Source organism: Dipodomys merriami, unplaced genomic scaffold, assembly GCF_024711535.1.
Source record: "Dipodomys merriami isolate MVZ:Mamm:240054 unplaced genomic scaffold, mDipMer1.0.p SCAF_12, whole genome shotgun sequence".
NCBI lineage: Eukaryota > Metazoa > Chordata > Mammalia > Rodentia > Heteromyidae > Dipodomys > Dipodomys merriami.
In genome coordinates this window covers 36,651,702-36,675,216 of record NW_027202493.1, presented here as the reverse complement: position 1 = coordinate 36,675,216, position 23,515 = coordinate 36,651,702, and the positions used below count along the sequence as shown (strand labels likewise).

Genomic DNA, 23,515 nt, shown 5'->3' with positions numbered 1-23,515 from the left:
CAACCTTCTCTATACTGATATGTGTGATATTTGGCAGGTATTGGTATTATTAAATAAATGGTATTATAAGGCTCAAATGTTTCTTTTTCATATTATTTATTTTCTGCAGTACTGGTTCTTGAACTCAAGGCTTTGTGCTTACTAAAACAAAATACTGTACTACTTACACTGTGTTTTGGTTTGTTTTATGACAGACTATCACATTCTTGCTGGGGCAGCCTCAGATTGTAATCTTCCTACCTCCATCCCTGGAGTAGGTGGATTAACAGTATTCCACCACCATGCCCAGCCAGTGTCTTATACTTTTGCTATGAATTAGCCTTAACTTGGGAAAGTATCTCATAATTGTGACTATCCAGACTTTGTTTTGTCAGATTTCCCTCTGAGACTCCTTGTATCCTTTACAAATAGACATTTCTCTCCCCATCTAGTTTCCCTAAGTCTGTAGCTCATTGTGTTTTAAAACTACAAATTATTTTTCGTGTGTGTGTGTGTGTGTGTGTGTGTGTGTGGTGTGTGTGTGTGTGTGTGTGTTGTGTGTGCGCGTGCGCGCCAGTCCTGGGGCTTGAACTTGGCCTGGGTGTTGTTACTGAGCTTTTGTGCTCAAGGCTAATGCTCTACCAAATGAGCCACAGTTCTACCGTGGAATATTATTTTGATAATCAGTTAGAGATAAGAGTCTCACTGTCTTTTCTGTCCTGGCTGGCTTTCACCACGATTCTCAGATCTCAGCCTCCTGGGTAGCTAGGATTACAGGCATCAGCCATTGGTGCCCAGCTTCAATTATTTTTCTTAATATTCAGAATTGTCTCTCTCTTTAATACCTTATATATCGATTACTTATGTTATCATTTGATCAAGGATCAAAGTAGGTTTTAAACAACATGGCATTCCTTCACATCATTTTTTTCAGTTGTACTTATTTATTTTTCTCTGACAACACTCTATAATAAACAACTCTTACTAAATGTCTGCAGAACTTCTTAAATCCATATAAACCTGTTCTTGAAAATGTGGTCTCATCCCAATCATTTAGACAACTTCACCCAAGGGAAAGTTGCTGTGGCTGTGATAATTGGCTAAGAATGGGCAGGAGTCTAATAAAAATCTTTAAGCAAACTTGAGGAGGATCCAAGAGAACGGAAATGAGAGGGACCCAAGGTGAAGGGCTAGATACAAACAGTACATGGGGAGCATGGAAGTGGGTTTTTATCAAATAATAAGTGAATCATAAAGCAGAAGAGATTTTCTCTGGGAAGCTTTACATTTCTATGTAGATCTGTCAAAACCAAAACAAAGTACTCTTCTATAGGAAGAAGACAAATTAAACTTTGAAAAATGCAAGTAGGTAACAAGAGAAAACAAACATACTTTCTTAGCCGTTCTGCAATCAATCATTACTAGAAGTCCTATGATAGCATAGGCAGTATAAACTAGTATGGCTTGTGTGGGCACTTTCTATGATAAATATCAACTGAGAAGAAAACTAAAAGAGAAAATGATCTCTGATCCAAAAACATGTTGCTTGTGTATCATTTTCTATTAAAAAGCATTTTAAAGTTACACACGCAGACATACACACAAAAAAGTAAAACAACTATTCAACAATAAGGAGTGAAGTAAGATCCATAGATGAAAACATGGATAAGCCTGAAAAACATTACAGTATGGGAAAGAAGGCAGATACAGGATTTTATGCAATATGAATCCATTTAAATGGAATTCTAAATGAGGCACAGGTCCATCAAAAAAAAAAAAAAAAAAAAAGCAAGTTAGCAATTTCTGGGATTCCAATGTCCTGGCTACAAAGATGTCTATTAATGGAGAGATGGGGATAAAACATCTTGCTTGGGTGATAGTTACACAATTCAATTCTCTCTCTCTGTTTGTCTAAGCCCATTAAACTATACATAAAACTGGTGAGCTTCAGAGAATTCAAATCACATTTCAATAGAGCTGATTTCAAAGCAAAAGTCAACTTTTTCTTGATGTCCCTGGCTAGATTAATAGGAACCAAAAGATCAAATATCTGGACTTAGAGAACTCAGTAGTATAATGACTCAAAAGATCAGCTTGGTCAAAATTCAGCCCCAGGAACTTGTCACTTACGTATTTCAGGTGAGTCAGCATTAGGTTCAGAAATGGAGTCACTGAGGGAGAGATCTGCTAGAGTTCCTTCCTTTCAGCCATTCTTAAACTTATTTTCGTAAGTAAAGTTGACAGTGTATGCATTTGGTGATGATAATTCTATCACAACTCCTCCCTATCTGTTTATCTGACCTTGTGTTAAGAGCCACTGGAATGAAAGAAATTTCTAATCAAATAATATGCTATTCCTGCCCCAAAGGAGAGATCATTCATTCATTCAGTGAACATTTGCTGAATCCCTTCAATACAGTAGGATGTGCTTGTGCTAGAGATAAAAAGGAAGGGAAAAAAAAGCTGTAATTTCTGCCTTCTGGAGAGATCTGACTTTTTTGGTTTCATAGTTCAGGACATTAGCCAGTTGACTTATGGGATTTGTAATTGTCACTTAGGCCTGCCAAAAACCTGTAAGCAGCATGAAAGCAAAGATGTTTTTAAAATCCCCAGAACGCTGGAATGTGGCAAGCATGAAAGCCAATCTTTGCCATTCCTAGGAAAGAAGACGGAGGTCTAAAAATAGAGGGGTCGTGAGGTATAAGTGAAAACTGTTTATTCATAGGACATGAGACTTGGGCACCTGACACTATCTGGACTCAATGGCATATTCCATACATAAAAGTGGTCAGTCTCACACAATTGTCCCTGCTTTATGGGCAGGTTTGTTTTCTTTCTTTTTTTCTGGGGGGTGGGGAGGGTCAGTCATGGGGCTTGAACTCTGGGCTTGGGCACTTCCTCAGGTCTTCAGCTCAAGGCTAGTGTTCTATCACTTGAGTTATAGCACCACTTCCAGTTCTCTGGTGGTTAATTGGAGATAGAGTCTCATGGACTTTCCTGCCAGGGTGGCTTTGAACTGTGATCCTCAGAACTCAGCCTCCAGAGTAGCTAGGATTACAGGCTGAGGCACCAGCACCTTGCAGGTTCGTTTTCTTTACTCATTAAAGAATTAAAAAGAAGGAAAAGTGTTTAAGGTAAACAGAGTAAGTTTACTGGAAAGTGAAAGTAAAGTCAGGAAAGAAAGGAGAACCTCTTTATCCCGGGAGGGGCCTGAAGTGGAGTAGAATGGAGCCTTTTCTCACATTTTTTCTAGGGCTTTATGCTGATTGCTTGATAGCAACCCTTTTCAAGAGTTGAGCAGGCCCCCAGGGGAAGAGCCATCTGAGCAGGATGGGTTGGGAGGGGTGAGATGGGAGCAAGGAAAGCTACAATCACGATATGTCTGCTTTTTCAAAAGGTATTTTTTATTTAAATTTTATTGTAAAGGTGATATATAGAGGAGTTACAGTTACGTAAGTCAGGTAATGAGTATATTTCTTTTTTCTTTTTTTGGGTCCGGACGTGGGGCCTGAACTCTGGGCCTGGGTGCTGTCCCTCAGCTCTTCAGCTCAAGGCTAGCGCTCTACCAGTTGAGCCACAGCGCCACGTCCGGCTTTTTTTCTTTTTTTTATGTGGTGCTGAGGAATCGAACCCAGGGCCTCAGGCATGCAAGGTAAGCGCTCTACCACTGAGCCACCTTCCCAGTCCCGAGTATATTTATTTTTGAACAGTATCAGTCCCTCCATTCTCCCAGTTTTTCCCTCCCAACCCCCCTCCTTCCAAGATCAGTAGTTCATTTCCAACATAGTGTCTAGTGAGTATCACTGCTGAATTGGTCCACACTTCGTCCTATGGATTATGTACTGTCCAAATTAGATAAACTTATATACAAAACAAAGGTACCTTTTAATTCCTATTTACCAAACAGTTCCCCTTCCCTCAATATTAACAGTAAGCTCCAGGCTGCAGCCTGTATAGTTACCAACAAACTGTAAACTCTCCATGAACCCTTTGATAGTCTGCTAGAACTGCTTCTAGAAGGAGGAAGGAATTATATATATATATCTATATATATATCTATATATAGATACATATATATATATACACACACATATATATGTATATATTTATACATTGTTGTTGTTGGATGTGGAGCTTGAACTCTGGGCTTGGGGGCTCTCCCTGAGCTCTTCAGCTCAAGGCAAGTGTTCTACTGCTTGAGCCACAGCACTTCTGGTTTTCTGGTGGTTTATTGGAGATAAGAGTCTCACAGACTTTCCTGCCCAGATATCAGCCTCCTGATTAGCTAGGATTACAGGTGTGAGCCACAGATGTCCAGCCTACCTATATTTTTTGTTTGCTTTGTTTTGTTTTTTTCCTGGTTTGTTATAAAGAACATGATTTAGGCCCAGTCACACAGGGCAATGAGGTGTTGGTGCACAGGGTTTCCAAGGCTTCTCTGAGCACACCATTTTCCTAACACTCTGTGTCTGCAGCAACCTGTAACTTCATCAAATCTCTCTATAGAAGATCAGTGGGTGAGGCTCTAAGCTCCATACCTCTAATAGGGCTTGAACTCAGGGCCTAGACACTGTCCCTGAGCATCTCTGTGCTCAAGACTAAAGCTCTACCACTTAACCTGCAGAGCTACTTCAAGGTTTTTGAATGGTTTATTGGAGATAAGAGTCTCATGGGGACTTTTCTTCCCAAGCTGGCTTCCAACCACAATCCTCAGATCTCAGCCTCCAGAGTAGCTAGGATTATAGGCGTGAGCCACTGGCTTCTGGCACTTGGGTCTTTCTGCCCCAACCTGATGCTGTCTAAGGGCTCCCATTCTGGGTATCCTCACTAGCATAAATTCAGGTAGGATTAAAGGGGCTCCTCTAAGAACAACCAAAGGGACACCTGTTATTCCCAAGAGACTTGTGCCAAGGAACCATAAGCAAGCCCAGATAACCTCACATAGATAGAAGCGAGTGAATTGGGGCCCTTTCTGTCCTTGGCTCTCATTCAGCAAACACTCAGCCTTCACCATCTCTATCACTCACTGCAGAGCAGCCTCGTTGCCATGTTAGGCCTTCCTCTTGGACATGTTCCAGGATACTTTTATAACTCAAACATTCACAGGCAAAGGTAATTTCCACAGGTCATTTCTACCCTGAGGGGGGAAAAAGACTACAAGTGAAATGATTATATGAGCAAAAAGTGTTTTTTTGTGGAATCTCCCTTTTATACCAGTCATGATTTTGAAATCACGGCTCTTCATTCTTTGGAAAAAATCTGAAAAAGTGATGCATTTGATAAGCAGGGACTTTTATTTTCCCTCAGATGTTTTGATGGTAAAACATTTTTCTGGTGGGGTGGGAGGATGCAGAAAAGTTTTCAAGGGTGGAAGGGAAAGAGCAGCCACTGCTATGTACCTAAGTAAAGACTCTGCAGACCTGCTTTCTGTTTTTAATGGTTGAGACAGGACATCATACAGGTGCTTCACAATTTAGTATTGTGAACAAATATTAGTAACACAAGACATAGTCAAGAAGAGCTTGAGACAAAGTGAGAGACTGCTAGAATTAGAGGCATGAAACATTGTCTCTTCCATTCTTCTTAAAAAGAGTAAAATACTGTTAGTAATAAGGGTAATGATGACTTCAGTACATAGGGAAAAGGCAAACTGTAAAATGGGTTCATTTACAAATTTGGAGAGGAAAAGAATTCATGTGAAATGAATCTGAAAATATTCCATGAAGGATCATGCATTTGTTTCTTCACTGTTTCCCATCACCCTCTGCCAGTTCTAACGCATCTCCCCAGCCAGGCACATCGAACCTCCCTCTTTTCTCATTCCCATCCACTCCTTTGGTGATCTCATGGGTGTAAATATTCCCTCTACTCTAAATTCCATTTTTTTTTTTTTGTTGGTCGTGGGGCTTGAACTCTGGGCCTGGACGTTGTCCCTAAGCTCTTCAGCTCAAGGCTAGCACTCTACCACTTGAGCCATAGTGCCACTTCTGGTTTTCTTGTGGTTTATTGAGCATGTCCAAAATGGAAGGGCTGTCTCCCTACCCAATCTGGGTCGCCCCAATGTCTTCTCCAGGCTAATGTAACTCATTTGCAGTAGATTATTAACCCCATACCCTTGAGTCATCTTTCATCCCTTTTCTTTTCCCCACTCCTCAGCAAGTCCTGTCACTTTAACCCTCAAAATCTGGCCAGAATCTGAACTTTTCTTTCCACTTCCTTCTCCCTACTCCTTGACCTACGGTGGCCCAAGCCACAATCTCTTGCTTGGGTTGAGGTAACAGCCTTCCAATCCACTTCCCTGCTTCCAACACTTCTCATGGGGGGTGGGGGTCCGGTTAAAACACTTAGCACAGCTTCTCAAGGATCTCATCTCCTACTTCCTGTCCCCTAGGCTTCCTCAGCCTTAGGACAGGCTGACCCAATTGTGCTCAGCAAATAATCTGGCAAGGCCTCTCACCTCAGGGTCTCTGCACTTCCAGATAGGTATCTGCACAGCTTTCACCTCTCACCTCCTTCAGGTCTTTCCTCAAAGTTCACCTCAGCCAAATCTTCTCTTGCAACCATTCCCTTTCCTTTTGCTTTCTCTGTCGCTAAAACACTTATTGCCATGTAGCATCCGCATGTGTACTCTTCGTGCTTCATTTCTGTTTCCTCTGGCTCATCAGATGGGAGAGAAGCTTTGGGCGCCGCGTGGCTGGCCAAGGAACTGACCGGCGTGGCGCACTGGCCGCAGCATCGCAGGCGCCCCGCAGCTGGCCCCGCGGGTTCCGCCCGCAGGTGCGTGGCCGGGGCTAGCACCGAACTTACTAAGGTGCAGCACTCTTGACCTTCCAGACCGAGCAGGGTCGGGAGGCGGCTTCCAGGTCTCCCTCGCCCTTTCCCCGAGGAGGCGCCTCTCCGCCCGGCCTGGGCAGCAGCGATCAAACAGAAGAAAGAAAGAACCCAAACAGGGCCCGGCCGGAGAGGCTCCGGGGGAGAATGCGGGTTTGGGGCGCGGAGGAGGGGGAGGTGCCGGCCGGCCTGGCCGTGGGTCCGCGGCCCCTCAGGACCTGGCCTCGGGGGTCGTCGGGTGTGCCCGGGGGCTACAGTGCGGACGGCCGCCTCTTACCTGAGAGCGCCCGAGAGGGAACCACAGCGAGAGCGCCTCAGGCCGACCGAGGGAGGAGACAAAGCAACAGGCAGGTTTCCGCTGTGGGGATCGGGCTGGCTGGGGATCACCGCCACGCCGACGGCCCCGCGGCCGCGCGCCCTCCACCCTAGTCCCGCCTCGGCCCCGCCTTCCACCGCCCTAGCCACGCCCACAACCCACTCTTCTACCTCCAAACGCGGGCCCCGCCCCCTAAACCCTCCTCCTGCTCCCTGGGATCCGCCTCTAGCCCCGCCCTCCGCACAGGGGCACCACCCAAGGCCCCGCCTCCCTCGCGAAGCCACGCCCCTCCACCCCCGCCTCCCACCCGGGCTCTGCCTCCTCCTCCCCGCCCCTTGCCTTCTCTTGAACGTTTCTAGGGGGCCGGACGGTCGGCGGGCTCCGGCTCCTCCACCTCCGCCGCCGCCGCCGCCGCCGCCTCCCCCTCCTCCTCCGCCAGGGTGCGCCACCGCCGCCGCCACCTCCACCGCCGCGGGCTGAGCGCCTGCCGCCGCCCGGTTGTCCCGGGCGTCCAACAAAGAGCAGCGGCGCCGGGCGGCCGCGCTCGCGCGCTGAGGCCCGGCCGTCCCGCAGCCCCGCACCTCGGCGCGGGCGATGGAAGATGGAAGGAAGGAACGCCGCGGTGAGCGCGGGAGGCGGCCGGGGCCGGGGGGCGCGGGGGGAGGTGGCGGGGGTCGGGGGGACCCGGCCCCCCTGAAGTTGGCGCCCGGCGTCAGGTGGTGGGAACTGTTCTCCTCAGCGCCCGAGCCCTGGCGCGGGTGGGGGGCCCGGGTGGGCCAACTTTGCTGGTTTCCCCGCATCCCTGCGCCGTGCGAACTCGTCTTTGGCGATCAGAGCAGAAGGCGAGCGGTGGAGAGGACCCCGCGTGCGGCTGCCCCGCCCCGACGCCGCCCGGGTTCGGGGACCAGCTCCCCTCTCAATCAGAAGGAGGGAGGAGGAAAGAAATAACCAGACAGGACACACTGGCCCCGAGCGAGCGAGCGAGCGAGCAGACCAGGGACGGTCACCCAGCGGCTTCGCCTGCTGTGTGACGTGCTTTTAAACTTTACCCACAGATGTCAGGTACACTTCATCTGGCCTCCTGGGCAGATGATGTTCTGTGATTTTACTTGGTTATTTAAAAACACACACACAACCCAGGTGAAGGTAGGTTATGGAGAATGGTGTCACTAATAAGTGTTTATTTTGCCATTCCCCTTGATGTTAAAAGCTGCTGAACGCCCCAGCCAGCAGGCTGAGTGTGGGCCATTCTTTTCCAAAGGCTGCTCTACTAGGGATGGTGGGGTCCAGGAATCCGTTGCAGGAAAACTCCTGAGTGGATCCACGCCTTGTTGGAGCGAAGGGGGGGGAAAAAATCTAGGAAATCACTCTTTGAAGTGGAATTCTGACCACAGTACTGCAGTGGAGTGCGGTGTGTGCAGAGGATTTTTGCGAAACTAGCTGGCCCAGGAGCATAAAGCAGGATTTCTTCTGTCCAGGGACTTGCCGCCTGGTGGGGGAGATTTCTGGCTAGGTTCCAGGTGGGACCCCAGAAGGAGTGGGAACACTAGGAGAGGAGCTGGGGAAGGATTGAAAAGAGCTGTGGAGGTGGGGGGCACTGCTTGACTTTTTGTGATTTTTTTTTTTTCTGTTCCTCTCTCAAGAAATGCGCTTTCCATCCTTCCTTAGAGCACAAATCTGTAGTGATTTGGCATGCACTAGTCGTACACAAAGGCAGTGGGTTAATCCTAGTCTTGGTTAAGAGGTGCTGTAGAGGCAAAACTGTGTACATTTAAATGTCTCTGTGCTTTGGCTGCAAGACTGGAATGTTGGAGCTTTACCTGGGATAATGTCATTTGGCAATGATGAGAAGAGCAGATCTTGGGTTTTCACATGGATTAGGAAGGCGAATAATCGATGGTCATCACTTAGTTTTTGTCTGAAGTGATTTCAGATGTGATTGCAGTTTAGGAAGACTGAATGTCATTTGGCAACCAGAAGGCCAAGGTGTGGTAGTTCCAAGTGTCCTTGACATTGAGGGTTCTTTCTGAATCATCTGGGCCATGCATAGAGGTCTGTCCTTGTCTGTCTGTCTGTCTGTCTGTCTCTCTTTCTCTTTCTTTCTTTCTTTCTTTCTTTCTTTCTTTCTTTCTTTCTTTCTTTCTTTCTTTCTTTCTTTCTTCCTTTCCTTGGCCCTCTCTCCCTCCCTCCCTCCCTCCCTCCCTCCCTCCCTCCCTCCCTTCCTTCCTTCCTTCCTTCCTTCCTTCCTTCCTTCCTTCCTTCCTTCCTTCCCTTTTTACTGCTGCAGATTGAACTCAGAGCCTAGCACATGCTAAATATGCGCAGTATTCCCTAGCTACACCCACAGCCAGCTCCTGAATTCTTTTATAGTTAAACCAGCCCAGCTTTATTTAAGAGCAGTACAGGATCCAGATGAAATTCTCTAGAGCTTTTGCTCTCTGTATTCATGTCTTGACAAGCTTGTGTGATTTGTGACACCGGCTCAGAGTAATAAGTGGTGACAATATTATTATTATTTTTTGAGGGAATGTGTATCTCAGTATCTCTTCTGTGTGCCTGAGTTATATGACCAAAGACATTTTTTTCACAAGCTTCAAACAAATAATGTTAGTTGTAGGGAAGGTTGCACTTGATGGGAGAAGTAAGTGGAATATTCACAACATGTAGTTAACAAATCATGATCAAATCCAAATGATCAAATCTTCATGGCTCTTGGAAAATAAGAGGTAATGCATAAGGCTATCTTTGCTTATGCTATCTTATTTACATAAAAATAGCACGTCCTTGTACTTGTTTGCCCTACCAAAAGAACGATTTTTCACTGTCCAGAAGGTCAATAAACTGGAGCCCAGTTAGTGCCAAATGGACAAGGGCTTTGTTGATACTCCAACTCCAGGGTGCAGAGGTGGCCTGGCTTTTTCTCTCTTGGGGACACCTGTGGTGTGAGGAAGCTGCCAGCCCCTCCCTTCCTCCATGAGAGAATAGGCTGCGGCTTATTAGGGTTAGCCCTACCACTCCTGGCCCCAAGGCAGTCAACAGCCAGTCTGGTTTATAACTCCTGTCCCTAACTATAAATCAGTGAGATAAACCATATGTGTGGATGGATAGACATCAAGGGATTATTCTTGGAGTTAGGGATGTGGAGTGAGTCTACACATCTCATTTGAACTGAGGCTTTTTTCTTATATAATGTTTCCACGTGGATCTGTTGTATGAAACTGATTTTCCATTGAGTTTTATCTGAAGCCCTAACTTTTGGAAAATGCAGACTTCGAAGGCTGCATTGTTATAGTCACAGCTAATATTCATTGAGTTGTGACATGGATTATCTGCTCAAGTTCCCATGACAACTCACGAGGTCTATACTATTGTCATCTCCATTCTGAAGGTTGGAGAGTGTTTACTCAGGATCCCACAGCTAGTAAGTGGCAGAGCAGAGATGTAAACTCAGTTGGTCCAGTTTTCTTAACTTCTATTCTTCTGTCCTCATTAGCATGTGTGTTGTAGAAACAGCTATTTGGCCTTAATATTTAGATTCTTTGAGTCTTAGAAACTGCAACTTGATGACTAATTTGTCTGCAGACATCATTTTACAGATCTGTTGGCTTAAACAGTGGGATCAGCATTGTTGTTTGGCTCAAGATATGGAAAGTGTGTAATTTCTTGTCCCGAATACATGTAAGGAGTTCCCCTATAAGTAATTTATTGGAATTCAGAATAAAGAAGATAACAATTTACAGTTCAATGTAAGGTTCACTTCCTTTAATTTCTAGTTATATCTCCTCAGAGAAACATTCAGGGGTTTGTGCCATAGGGGCACAGAGAGGCTGCTTTCTTCCTAGGAGCTGGGTTATTGAGAAAAGGAGTCTGAAACTGTAATGAGGAGATGGCAAATGAGCGGAGGGCATTAATAAGATTGGGTGACAGCTGCTCTGTCGCTTTGGCCTTCTGTTCTCAGACCTTTGCTAAGAAAAAGTGAATTACAGAAACGGAACAGCTTGGCTCTTCCTGTGGCTATTGGTCCGTGCACAAGGGAAGTAGAAAATGTTCAAAAGCATCTGGAACTTCTTTTGTTTGGCCTCGAGGAGATTATTGGTTAGGGGCCAATGGATCTACTTCTCTTTATGCAAAAACCTATATGCCTTTCTGGAATTTAGATTTCTGAAAATGTTTATTTTTAATGAAGCTGTTTGATAGCCAAAGCTATTTGATAGACATAAAGGCCCTGGAAATAGATGTTTGCTGTCTTTGTTATTGTATTATTTTCTATTTCTATTGGAAAAATGCTAGGAAATTGGCTTTGTGATCTAGAACATCTCTCATGGTCTTTCTTTCCTACAAGTAGTGGATGTTTTAAGAGGTAAGATACTTCCTAGGGTCTGAACTTAGAATATCATAGTTTCCTTTGGACAGATGTTTTAGTTTTGTAAATTTATCTCTAGTAGTTCAGAAGGGTCCATGTGCTCCCTGCCCAGCCTGCTGATACATACTGCTTTCTCATTGTTTTCTGTGAGCTCCTGCCCTTAAGTAACCAGGGCAGAAACTTAAGATATTTGTATGTTATTTGTATGTTATTCATCTGTTCATTTATTCATTCAACAAATATTTGGTGCTTACGATGTGGTTAGGCTCTGGTAGGCTTTAAAAATCCTTGTCCACTGACTTAAGAAAACCTTCTAAGAACATTTACAATCACTTTTCATCCTCTTAGAGGCAGACTTCACAGATAATGAACTATTATACTTAAGCACACAGATCATGTGAACTTGCTTGGAGTTCATGAAATTACTTATGAATCAACGCTGTTTGGTAGATTGTGTGGCTCCCAGAAGCCTGAAATGTTGCTACTGAGATTTAAGAACTGTATCTCCACTTTAATTTCAGTGATTGTAAGCAGCCACACCTGGCTATGGCTATATATTGTATAGTACTTGAGTAGATGTCATCATTGTCCTGGGCTGATATTTTTCCTTTGACCATCTGGATGCTCATGGTGTGTTTACCCAGACATTGGGCTTTGATAAATCTTGATTATTATGGATATTTACCTATCATGTCTGATAAATATACAAATGGTGAGTGTGGGAGGCATGGAACTTTAATGGAAAAGAAAGTAGAAATAAACTTCTTGAAAATGATGAGAAGAAAATTATACTTAAAATAGGAACTGTTCTGAAAAAAAAAGCTTAGACAAGTTTTGTAACAAGTAGCATGCAGTTGACAAGATGGAAGAAGAGTTAGGCTAAAATGGGAAAACTAAGAGCCTAGTCTGAGCAAAGAGACTTGGCTATTGGATTAGATTAATGGAAGGGAAGCGAAGTTGTTGTTTTTGAGAACTTAAGGGAATAATGCAAACATAATTGGCTTTTTTTTTTCCTTTCTACAAGCAGGAGATGATTCCTTAGCTTCTAGCTCCTTTGAATCTCAGAGCATCATGGCGCATCCCAGGTGTACAGTGAGGGTTATGGACAGGACTAAGGTCTTTCTGGGGTACCCACCCACCATCTTAGACGCCCTGGAGATTTTGAAAGTAGATGAAGCTGATGAAAAATACCTGAGTAGCATGTATGTTGCAAAAGAGTATGCTGGGCTTTAAAAGTATCAGGAAATGGCCTGGTGTGCTGATGGCTTACTATTCAAGAGGCTGAGGTCTGAGGATTGCTTTCTGAAGACAACCTGAGCAAGAGAGTCTATGAGACCTTTATCTCCAAATAACCACCAATAAGTTAGACGTGGAGCTGTGGTTCCAGTGGTAGAGTGCCAGCTAAGGGACAGCGGCTAAGGACTGAGTTCAAGCCCCAGTACTAGCACATACACAAAAAAGAAGTATAGGGAAATGAAGGTACTTGTACTGTGGTTAAACATGCAGAACACTAACACAGCAGTACAGTAGAGGAAACACATCTTATTCTTGTAGTGACAAGTCTGGGAAGAGACAGCCACATTTCAGACTCCAGGGCTTCCTACAGGTAGCACATAGGAATAGCTTTGTGGGTAGCAGGTATGTGTGAGAGTGTGACCGATCTTATGATTAGGACTCTACTGAAATACGTGCATTTTCAGTTTGGTAACTTGTGGCAAAAATATCAAGGCATAAGAATATAAAAATGCAGATATAGGAAGAGTAGAAAAATGACATGTATGCATTGTTAATTGGGAACCAGGAGCTACCATGTGAAACATTGTGTGTGTATTTATATATTTTATATGTATGGCTTATGGTAGTCTAGTTTATTCCTTGTTTCACTCTGTTTTAATGTTCCTGTGGTCAGCCAACTACAGTCTGAAAATATTAAATGGGAAATTTAAAAAAGAATTTGTAAACTAAGTTGTGTGATGTGCTGAATGTATGGCTTCTTGATCACACATTATCACAAGAGGAGAGTGAGTGCAATATAGAGAGCAAGCTATCCTGACGGAGGGACGGAAGAGTGGAGGAAGAGAGAGAACTAACATTCACATGAATTTTATTATAGTGCGTTGATGGAATTGGTTTAGTATTGGTTTGTTGCTGTGTCTGAGTTATGAATCCAACTTTATCTTAGGTATATATGTATGGAGAAAACCCATGATATACTTAAGGTTCAGTCTAGGGTTGGTTTGGGTTTCTGCCACTGTGACAAAATGATGGACCTGAAGAAGAGAAAGGATTATCTTGCTCATGTTTGCAGAAGTTTTGTCCCATGCTACTTGGCTTTGTCATTTTGGGCCTCTGGTGAGTCACATCATCATGGCAGGGAGTGAGTGCATGCGGTGTAAACCTGGGGAAGCAAAACAAGAGAGGAGGGACCAGGATGCCAATATCCCCCCTGAGGGCATGCTCCTCAGGGCCTCAACTCTTTGTATGTAGCCCTACTTCCTGAAAGTTCTCTCACTCCCAAGAGTGATGCCAGCTGGGACCAAGTCTTTAACACACAAATTTTGTGGGGGGGGACATTTAAAATTCAAACAATAAAGTTTTATTTGAGGTCCCAGGCATCTACAGAGAGAGGTAGAACAAATCTCCCTTGGATAATGTGGGATCATTACATATTCTTGAAATATGGATGGTAGGGTGTATCTATACAGTGAAATTGAGGCTTATGGAGGTCACATGGGATTCTTTTTTAAAATTTACCTAGCGTTATATACTTTGACCTATTCATTTAAGGAGTATAGATAACAATTTTTAGTGTTTTCACGGAGTTGCCTATCCATCAGCACAGTCAACTGTAGCATGTATTCCTTATCTCAAACCCAACTCTAGGATCTAGAAGCTGCCATCCCCCAAATTTGCTTCTACCCCTTGTCTTGGGCAACCACAAAGCTGTTTTCTAGGTTTTCCTATTTTCACCTATCATGTAAATCATAAAATATGTGGCCTTTTGTGATTGCATTTTTTTGTCACACACCACAGTATTGTCAGTGCTGATTTTCATGGTAGCTTGTGTTAGTATTCATTCCTTCTTATTGCTGAATAATGTGCTATAGATTAGACAGTACTTTCTAATCATCCATTCATCAGTTGATGAGTTTTTTCCTCTCTTTTTTGGCTAAGGGGAGTAATGCTGCTATGTACATTAGCATTAGTATACAATTTTTTGTGAGAACATCTGCTTTTGTTTCTCTTGGGTATGGTCCTTGAGTTGTAACTCTGTGTTTATATTTGAAATAAAGCAAAACTTTTTCCTGAGTTCGGATCATTTTCTATTCCTATCAGTAATATCCGAGGCTTCCCATTTCTCCACATCCTCATCAGTGCTTTGTATTTGCAAACTTTTTGATTCAAACTATCCCAGTGGGTGTGAGTTGGGATCTGATCGTGGTTTTCATTTGTATTTGCCTGATGACTAATGATATTGTGAATCTTAAGCTTGTTGGCCATCTGTGTGTCTTTAAAGAAATGACTACTCAAATTCTTTGGCCATTACTAATTTGGACTATTTGTTAATTTATCATTAAATCACAAGACTTCTTTATGTATTTTAATGAAGTTATCTTATCACATACATGCTTTGCAAATACCTTCTCCTGTTCTGAGGTTTGTCTTTTCACTTTTGTCCTTCAAAATAGGTAAGGTGGTTATCTTAAGCAAAGCACTGCAGGTCCTACCGCTGTTCTATCTGCTTATGTATTCTAAAGTGAGTTAAGATTTTAAGTAGAATGATTTGTGTAGCAAGTAGTTATATCCTTTTTGTTTCTGGTTAAAAAAAGATGGATATACCTTTTGAGGGAATCACAGAGCTCTGAAGACTTGAAAGCCTTATGTCTATTGACAGGAAATTTGGAGTTGTTTTTTGGGGGAATTACATGCAGGACTTTGTTGTTCTCTTGGATTAGACAGAGAACTTCCTTGAAGGAAGAACACTCGATGAAGCCAACCATTTTATTCTTTAAGATCCTATAATTTCATCATCTAACTAGCGTTTTCTAAACCTGTCTGTAAAGGAATCACCTGGATTTAGATTTTTTAGGGCTGCTGGAAGTTTCTGGTTCACTAGTTTTGAAGGAGTACCTTTCATAAGCTCCTATCTGAGCTGGTGATAATAGTGATTGCTCGTGGAAATTTGTTAGTTCTTTTTAAAGGGTATGGCCTCTAAAGAGTGACAAGCTTCCCTTCCTGAGGATCTAGCCAGTTGGCCACCCTCAGCCACCCCTACCCATAGGTTTCCACCACTCTGGAGAATGCTCCTCATCCCTTCCTGCTCTTTAAGACCCAATGTTTTCTCACCATGGCTGCATCCCTGGAGGCCTCCTGTAGTCACACAGAGCTCCGGGGAGCCTAGTGGGAAAAGGGCATAGGAAGAAAAATAGACACCATTTCACATGGTCCCTGTATTTTGCTTGTTTTCAGGGGGCTGGTGAGCATCACCTGAAGAATTTAATCAATATCAAGGAGGTTAGGTGTCATTGCCAAAAGGCAGTGATTTGTAATGGCTGGAGTGTGGCCTTGATTAGAGAGTCTGATTTGTGTCCTGGCTCTGTCACCTAGCTGTGTCACCTTGGGCAAATTATTTTAACAGCTCTGCACCTCATTTTTCATTCCTCATGACCTCATAGTATACTTTGTGACATTTCGTAGTTGGGAAGGGCTAAGAACTACTTGGAAAACAGCAAGGAGGCAGTACATGTGACTTTGATGGCAGGCAATACGGATGGGAGTGGAATTGTTATTGCCTTTCTTAAAGTCATGCATCTGTTGAGTAGTAAACTCATCCTCCTGTGGGTGCCTGTAGGATTGTTGTATAGAAGCCAAGACGAACATTCTACTACTTTATGTGGTGCCTTGGCACATAGTAATCATTCAATAAATGTTTGTTCAATGACGGAGCGCAACACCACAGGCTATTATGTAGTTAAGCACAAGAACCCTCCCAAAAACATATGGACAGAGAATGACTCTGACCATTAGCCTCCTCTAATAGTAGAATAGAATTTCCAGTCCTCAGGATTTTTGGCTTAGTAATGTTTTGCTGTTGTCTTCCCTGTAGGCTCTTGCTAGTCTCCTGTTTTGTCAGTGTGATGTTTCTCCTACTTTACAGTCAACATTCCTGAGTTTGGCTTCCATCCTAACTTGCAAATGACAACCTAGGGCACAGAAGATAAGAGTACTGAGTGACTATGATTGTCCTCACCCTGCTCTTGCCCTTTTGGCTGGAGCTTCTGATGGAAGCAGATAAGGCACCAGGCTGTGTGTGTCTGGTGTGATGTAACGGTCTCACAGATCTTTTTGTGTTCATTCTTTAGATTTTTTTTATTTTAAATCACTCCTCGTCATTCTTTTTTGTTGTTGGTGCTTATGGGGCTTGAACTCGGGGCCTCAGTGCTGTCCATCAGCTCTTCAGCTCAAGGCTAGCGCTCTACCACTAGAGCCACAGTGCCACTTCCGGTTTTCTGATGGTTTATTGGAGATAAGGGTTTCATGGCTTTTCCTGCCCAAGCTGGCTTTGAACCATGAACCTCAGATCTCAGTCTCCTGAGTAGCTAGGATTACAGGTGTGAGCCACTCGGCTCACTCTTCTCTTTCTTGATGCCTTCTTCTAATCTTCCTATTGAGGCTTCAGAGTGCCTAGATCTTCTCTGGTGTTGCTGTATCCTGATCGGGTAAAAAAAGCTAATGTTCTAATATAATAGTATTCTAAAACTGGAGCTTAAGCAAACATAGTTAATAAATTTAAAAGAAGCTAGAAGCTTGGAGAAATTACAGCCAAGATTTTTAGAAGCATTAATAAAACACACCTGTTTGTCTTTACTTACTGAGAAAACGATTTAATTTGATAAAATTTTATGAAATCAGTAAGATTTACAGGGGAGATAGAATGACAAGTGCAAATCCATTTTCTTAAATCAGATGGTATACAGGAATATTTGCATCATATTTTACAGTTCTTTTCCAAATGTTTTATTTTGTTTCTGTTTAGTAAGAAGAAAAGAAGTGTCGCCTTTACCATTAGAATTTCTCTTATGGTCATTTACTACCTTCTTATAAAATGTTCCATTTAGCTTTCTGTGAAACAATTCTTAAGCTTGTGCTTAGTTATTTTGTGTAGTATTGAATTTAAATCATTTTAGGCATAGGTGCCACTGGTACAAATCTGTGTGCAGGCTAGCACAGCTGCATCTTGGTGGTGTGAGCAGAATCCATGAACTTTTAGAGTGTCCATGACTAGCTCTGGGTGGCTAGAGTAGTGGCATTACTGCCATGACTTACAGGAGGCTGCTAATTCTGGAGGTGCTTAATTGGAGAGTAGCCAAGAACTCCTGCTGTCTAGATCATTAGAAAGCAAACCTGAGATAGTGTAGAAAAATTAATATTATAATTAAGATACTGACATTAAGCTAGAGAAATTAAGGTATTCTTTTTTTTTTAAATCACTTTTGGCTTTCATCTGCCTATGTCACTTCTGTTGTAAACCAAACTACTTCTGAATAATTTATTTCTACATCTAAACATATGCTGAAATAGTTTTACTTTCCTTTTACCTGGAAGATAATGTTAAGTTCTTTTAAAATGTGGTTTGTAGAAATATGACCCACTATGCCCATTTACTGAGTAAGTGCACTGCTAATGTACAATAGAACACCAAAGATGATTCTTTTCCTCTTATACTTAAGTCCAGAAGTTCACTGGATGTGGGTTACACCCAGATTTTATGCATCATTAAAACATAAAGTGCCGGTGCCTTGCATCATAATTTCTTTTTCGCCTGAAAAAAATCAAAGTCCACTGAATTGTCCTGGTTGCTTTCACCTGCTTGCAGGAAGGGTGTGTATATTGGGACCTATCTTTGATCTGTGGTGAAGCAAGACCTAGGGTTTTGAAAAAACATTGCACCCCTACATGGTTTAAGAGCATTTATGAGTTTATTGAGACTTTTTTTAATAGTCAGCTTTTGTGAGATGAATTTAATAATCAATTTAGAAATGTTTTCCATGCCATATAAATATGAATGCAAAGTGAACTATCTAAAATACATTTTTAAATCTCTTCTCTCCCTCCATCCCTATTTCCTTTCCCTCCCTCCCTCTCTTCCTCTCCTCCTTCCTTTCTTCCTTTCACAAATATTTATTGAGTGCCTCCTCTGTACTAGGTATTATTTTAGGTGCTGGGAATACAATGATCAACAAAACAAAAAACAAAAAAACCCCCAAGAACTTCTTGCCCTTGCAAGGTGAGAGATTCTATGTGTGTATGTCTCTTTCTCTCTCTCTCTCTGTAAGGAGGTGATAAGGAGAGGGCAGTTGGAAGTTGGTGGCTTTGTATTTATAAATAGGTTTGTCAAGGTTGGGCTCAGTGATGACAGATCTAAAGAGGAGGAACAGGGCACAGCAGGTGTAGAGCCCTGGGCAGAGTCATGCTCCCTGCTTTTCAGGAGCTGGAAGACCAGTATGACTGGAGTGGTGAGCCAGCAGGACAGCAGACACCACCACATACATTGCTGATATGGTTTGAAAGTGTGAAGGGCAGAAATACACAACCAGTTAGGAGGCTGTGGTTGGAATCTTGGTGAATGGTAGCAGTGGCTTGATTCAAGGAGATAGATGAGTTTTCTTTTTCTTTTTCTTTTTTTTTTTTTTTTGTCGGTCATGGGGCCTGAACTCTGGGCCTGGGCGCTGTCCCTCAGTTCTTTAGCTCAAGGCAAGTGCTGTACCACTTGAGCCACAGCGCCACTTCCGGCCTTTTCTGCTTGTGGTGCTGAGGAATCGAACCCAGGGCCTCGAGCATGCAAGGCAAGTGCTCTACCACTGAGCCACCTTCCCAGCCCCAACTGATGACTTCTTTTTTTTATTTTATTTTATTTTATTTTATTTGAGAACATACTGTACAGAGGGGTTACAATTACATGGGCAGGATAATGCATACATTTCTTACCAAGCATTGCAGCCTCCTCCTTTGTTTACCCTTCACCTCCCTTCCCAGCCTCCCCCCTCCCCCCCCAATAATACCCCCCTCCTCACCCCACACCGACATTGTAAAGCTGGTTTTGACATGACATTTTGTACTTCTCATTGTTGCAACAGGTCCACCTGAATCCTTAAACGACTTGTTACTGATGACTTCTTTAGCTTTAACTTGAGGCACAGATTCTTTGCCATTCCTTAAAGATGTATGGACCCCATTTTTTTGAGAATTTATTCAGTCAACAAAATATTCACTGTTTGTACTATACATATAAGGGCTTATGGTTACAAGCAAACAAAGACAGGGCAACAACTTGGGTGATGAGAGAAAATGTACAGATACAGGTGTCTCTGGATGTGTCTTCTCCATGGATGGAGCTGCTTCCAGATGTGCGAGTCACCTGAGGATATTTCTGACATGAAGACTTTCATTCTTTAAAGCCTGGGGTAGAGCCTGAGATCTGTGTTCTTTTTTGTTTCTTTGTCTTTGTCAGTTGTGGGACTTTAACTCAGGACTTGGGCACTGTCCCTGAGCCTCTTTGTGCTCAAGGCTAGTGTTCTACCACTTGAGCCACAGCTCCATTTTTGTTTTTTGAGTGGTTCGTTGGAGATAAGAATCTCATGGTGACTTTTCCAGGCTGGCTTTGGACTACAATCCTAAAATCTTAGTCTCCTGAGTAAAATTTAGGATTACAAGTCATTGGCATCCAGCTGAGATGTGCATTTTTTAATTTTTATTTTTTGTCAGTCATGGGGCTTGAACTCTGGGCCTGGGCGCTGTCCCTCAGCTCTTCAGCTCAAGGCTAGCGCTCTACCACTTGAGCCACAGCACTGGTTTTCTAGTGGTTTATTGGAGATAAGAGTTTCACAGACTTTCCTGCCCAGGCTAGCTTTGAACTGCAATCCTCAGATCTTAGCCTCCAGAGTAGCTAGGATTACAGGCTCAAGCCAACGCACCCTGCTGAGATGTGCATTTTTAACCAGTTCTCAGGTGTGCCTCAGGTGTGCCGGGGAGGTTGGTGCACCTCAGCCTGAGTAGAAAGGAACTTAGGGTACTATTTTTGAGCTTCTTTTTTTTCTGCTTAGTTTTGCCTCTGCTCTTCTGCTTTATCCATTATTTCTTTATTGAGTCTTTCTTCAGGAGGAACTTTCTAACTCACAGCAACATAGTACTCAGTATTTTCATCCTTCTTCCCTTTGCGTGTTTAGCTTTCTCCGCCGAAAGGCTGCTGGCATCTGGGTGTTTTGGTTAGTGATCTGGTAGCTAAGGAGACTTGAGGCAAGTTTCACTTCCACTATATAGAAAGGTCAAATTTCTGAGCCACAGTTTAATCCCAGTCTTCCAAGCACCAATTTTGCTTGGTGAAGTCCCAGGTGAAGTCCCAGGTGAATTCCCAGTACTGGAGCCATTTAATGCCCTTCCCCTTTTACTGGACACTTGCAGACTACAGCTACTCTTCAGTAGATAGCTTGTTTGTTGAAGCTTGGTCCTTCCCATTTCTTATATAAGTTAAGCCAGTTTATGGAATATATTACAACTTTTTAAAATTTACCACCTGCTCATAAATGCTTCTCAGCTGGTTCTAGAATGAAAGAGATAATTATCAAAGGAAATTTTATAGGGTTTGAAATTGGTTCTTTGTAAACTCCGAAAAATTCATGTGAGTTTTACATTTAATTTCTGCTGTATTAAGATCGTATATCTTGTCTTGAATTTAATTTCATAAGGCCTCGGGTTAGAATTGCCCATTATTAGTGATGTTTAGTAGAAATATGGGTAAGAATTGCATATGTGATTAAAATTCTTTTATTATCCACATTAAAACAGAACCAGTAAGATTCATTTAATAGCTTATTTTATTTAACCTAATATATCCAAAATATTGTCATTTCAATATGTATTTGGTAATTTATATTCCTTTTTTCATTCCTAGTTTTAGAAATTGGGCATATATCTTTACTTATAGTACATCTGCTATGTTTCAGATCCTATGTGGACCTGTGTGGCCAGCCCAGCCTGTGGGCAGCCCAGAGTAGATAGATGCAGGGTATTTTAGTTTTCTCTTGTGTCATTCTCAGTGAATGGTTATAGTGACAACACACAGGATTAATACTAATGTTAGAATGAGATTCTTTTTAACCATCATCTTAAAGTCTACCTAAAAATGGATAGGTGGATGAAAAGCAGATGATAAGTGTTGGCACACAGAGGTAAAGGACTGTATAAATTAAATCAAAATGATGGAGACTTTCAGGTAATAGGTTTTAACAACATCACAGTCCTAAGAGTTTTGAAAGAGTTTAGCACTGTGCCAAACCCATTTTACATCCACTGTCAATTGATTCTCCCATCTCCCTTCATGTAGGGAGACAGTTTTAGTATGTAACTTTTATGGATGGGGGAACTCCCCACGTTTCCCAGCGAGGTTAGGGAGTTTTCCCTGGGCCGCCAGAACTCATTCCTTTCCACTTTGGACCAGATTGCTTCCTCAGCATTCTTAGTGATGTGTACATTTACCTCATTTTCAAATTGAGTGAATTTAAATGTGCTTTAGTGAGATTGTTTGATAGATACAATTATTTCTTTCTAGAAGAGAGTATAAGCTAACTGTAAATCATATCCTGGCTTCCATTAATTGAAATCTTAATCTTAGAATTGTTTATCTTGGTTTCTGGTTGATCTTCAATTTCAGCCTCAACACTTTGTTTTTCTCTTAATGTTGTCTTGGGGAAAAAATAGCTCAGAAAGGCAAACTTGGAATGTTACAGAGAACTAGAGCTTAATTGTGAAGATCGGGATCTAATACTAATGAAATAGTATTGTAGCTTATTATTAGGAGCCATGACAGCAGATTACACTTATTTAGTGGTTTCTCTATGTCAAGCCTTAGACTAAGGTTACACTCAATTAATTATTAGAATAAGGCTGTAAGGTTGGTTTTATCTTCATCAATAATTAGGTAAGAAAGATGTGTCACTATAGTTGGAAATAATTAGACTCTATAAGAATTTTAATTGGATTCTGGTATCGCATTTTAAGAGAGAAGAATGAAAATACAGGCATCTGAAAACCATATGACACGAGGAGAACTGACTGGAACTATAACCTTTAACCTCAGGAATAACAGACTTAGAAGAGAAATAGATGAAATAGTTGTCTTTAGACATTTGGAATAAAAAATATGATCTAAAGAAAACAATCAGGAAAAAAGGAATATATACATTTTGTTTTCCTATATAGCATACACAGAGAGGTTTATACAATAGAACAGAACAGAATTATACAATAGAACAGAATTTTGTTTGTTTGTTTGTTTTGGGTCCAGTCCTGGGCGCTGTCCCTCAGCTCTTCAGCTCAAGGCTAGCGCTCTACCACTTGAGCCACAGCGCCACTTCCGGCTTTTTTCTTTTTGCTTATGTGGTGCTGAGGAATCGAGCCCAGGGCCTCTGGCATGCAAGGCATGTGCTCTACCACTGAGCCACCTTCCCAGCCCCTAGAACAGAATTTTTAAACAGAGTTGTTTAAAAGGCTAGGCTAATTTTCTGTCTTGAAGCTTTTGGATACAGACCAGGTCATTATCTGTAGATTCTGGATTAAATTATTTTATTTTATTTTATTTTATTTTATTTGTGAACATACTGTACAGAGGGGTTACAATTACATGGGCAGGATAATGCGTACATTTCTTACCAAGCATTGCAGCCTTCTCCTTTTGTTTACCCTTCACGTCCCTTCCCAGCCTCCCCCCTCCCCCAATCCCAATCCTTCTCCTTCCCCCCCATTCACCCCCCCCCCCCCCCACCGACGTTGTAAAGCTCGTTTTGGACATGACAACTTGTACTTCTCATTGTTGCAACAGGTCCACCTGTATCCTTAAACAACTGGTTTTTCCCCATCTCCTCCTCAAGTTATACTGACATCAAATATAGTGAAAGCAGGGGTTATACTGTGGGGGAGGGACATACAAAGCAACAAAGAGATAATCTTATAAATGCGTTAGAAACACA

At 42.6% G+C, this 23,515-nt stretch overlaps 1 protein-coding gene across 3 annotated transcripts in view; it reads left to right on the top strand.

Annotated features, from left to right (window-relative positions):
• The window catches only part of Psd3 (pleckstrin and Sec7 domain containing 3), a 338,007-nt gene that overhangs the window by 35,092 nt on the left and 279,400 nt on the right, over positions 1 to 23,515 (top strand). The window contains exon 1 of one of the 3 annotated variants that reach the window (XM_070016554.1): positions 7,587 to 7,748. The exons of the other annotated variants lie outside the window; for them this stretch is intronic. Within the exon in view, the coding sequence (XP_069872655.1) occupies positions 7,728 to 7,748 (21 nt within the window). The 5' untranslated portion in view covers positions 7,587 to 7,727. Of the gene's footprint in view, positions 1 to 7,586; positions 7,749 to 23,515 lie in introns of those variants that run through there. 3 annotated transcript variants of the gene reach the window in all.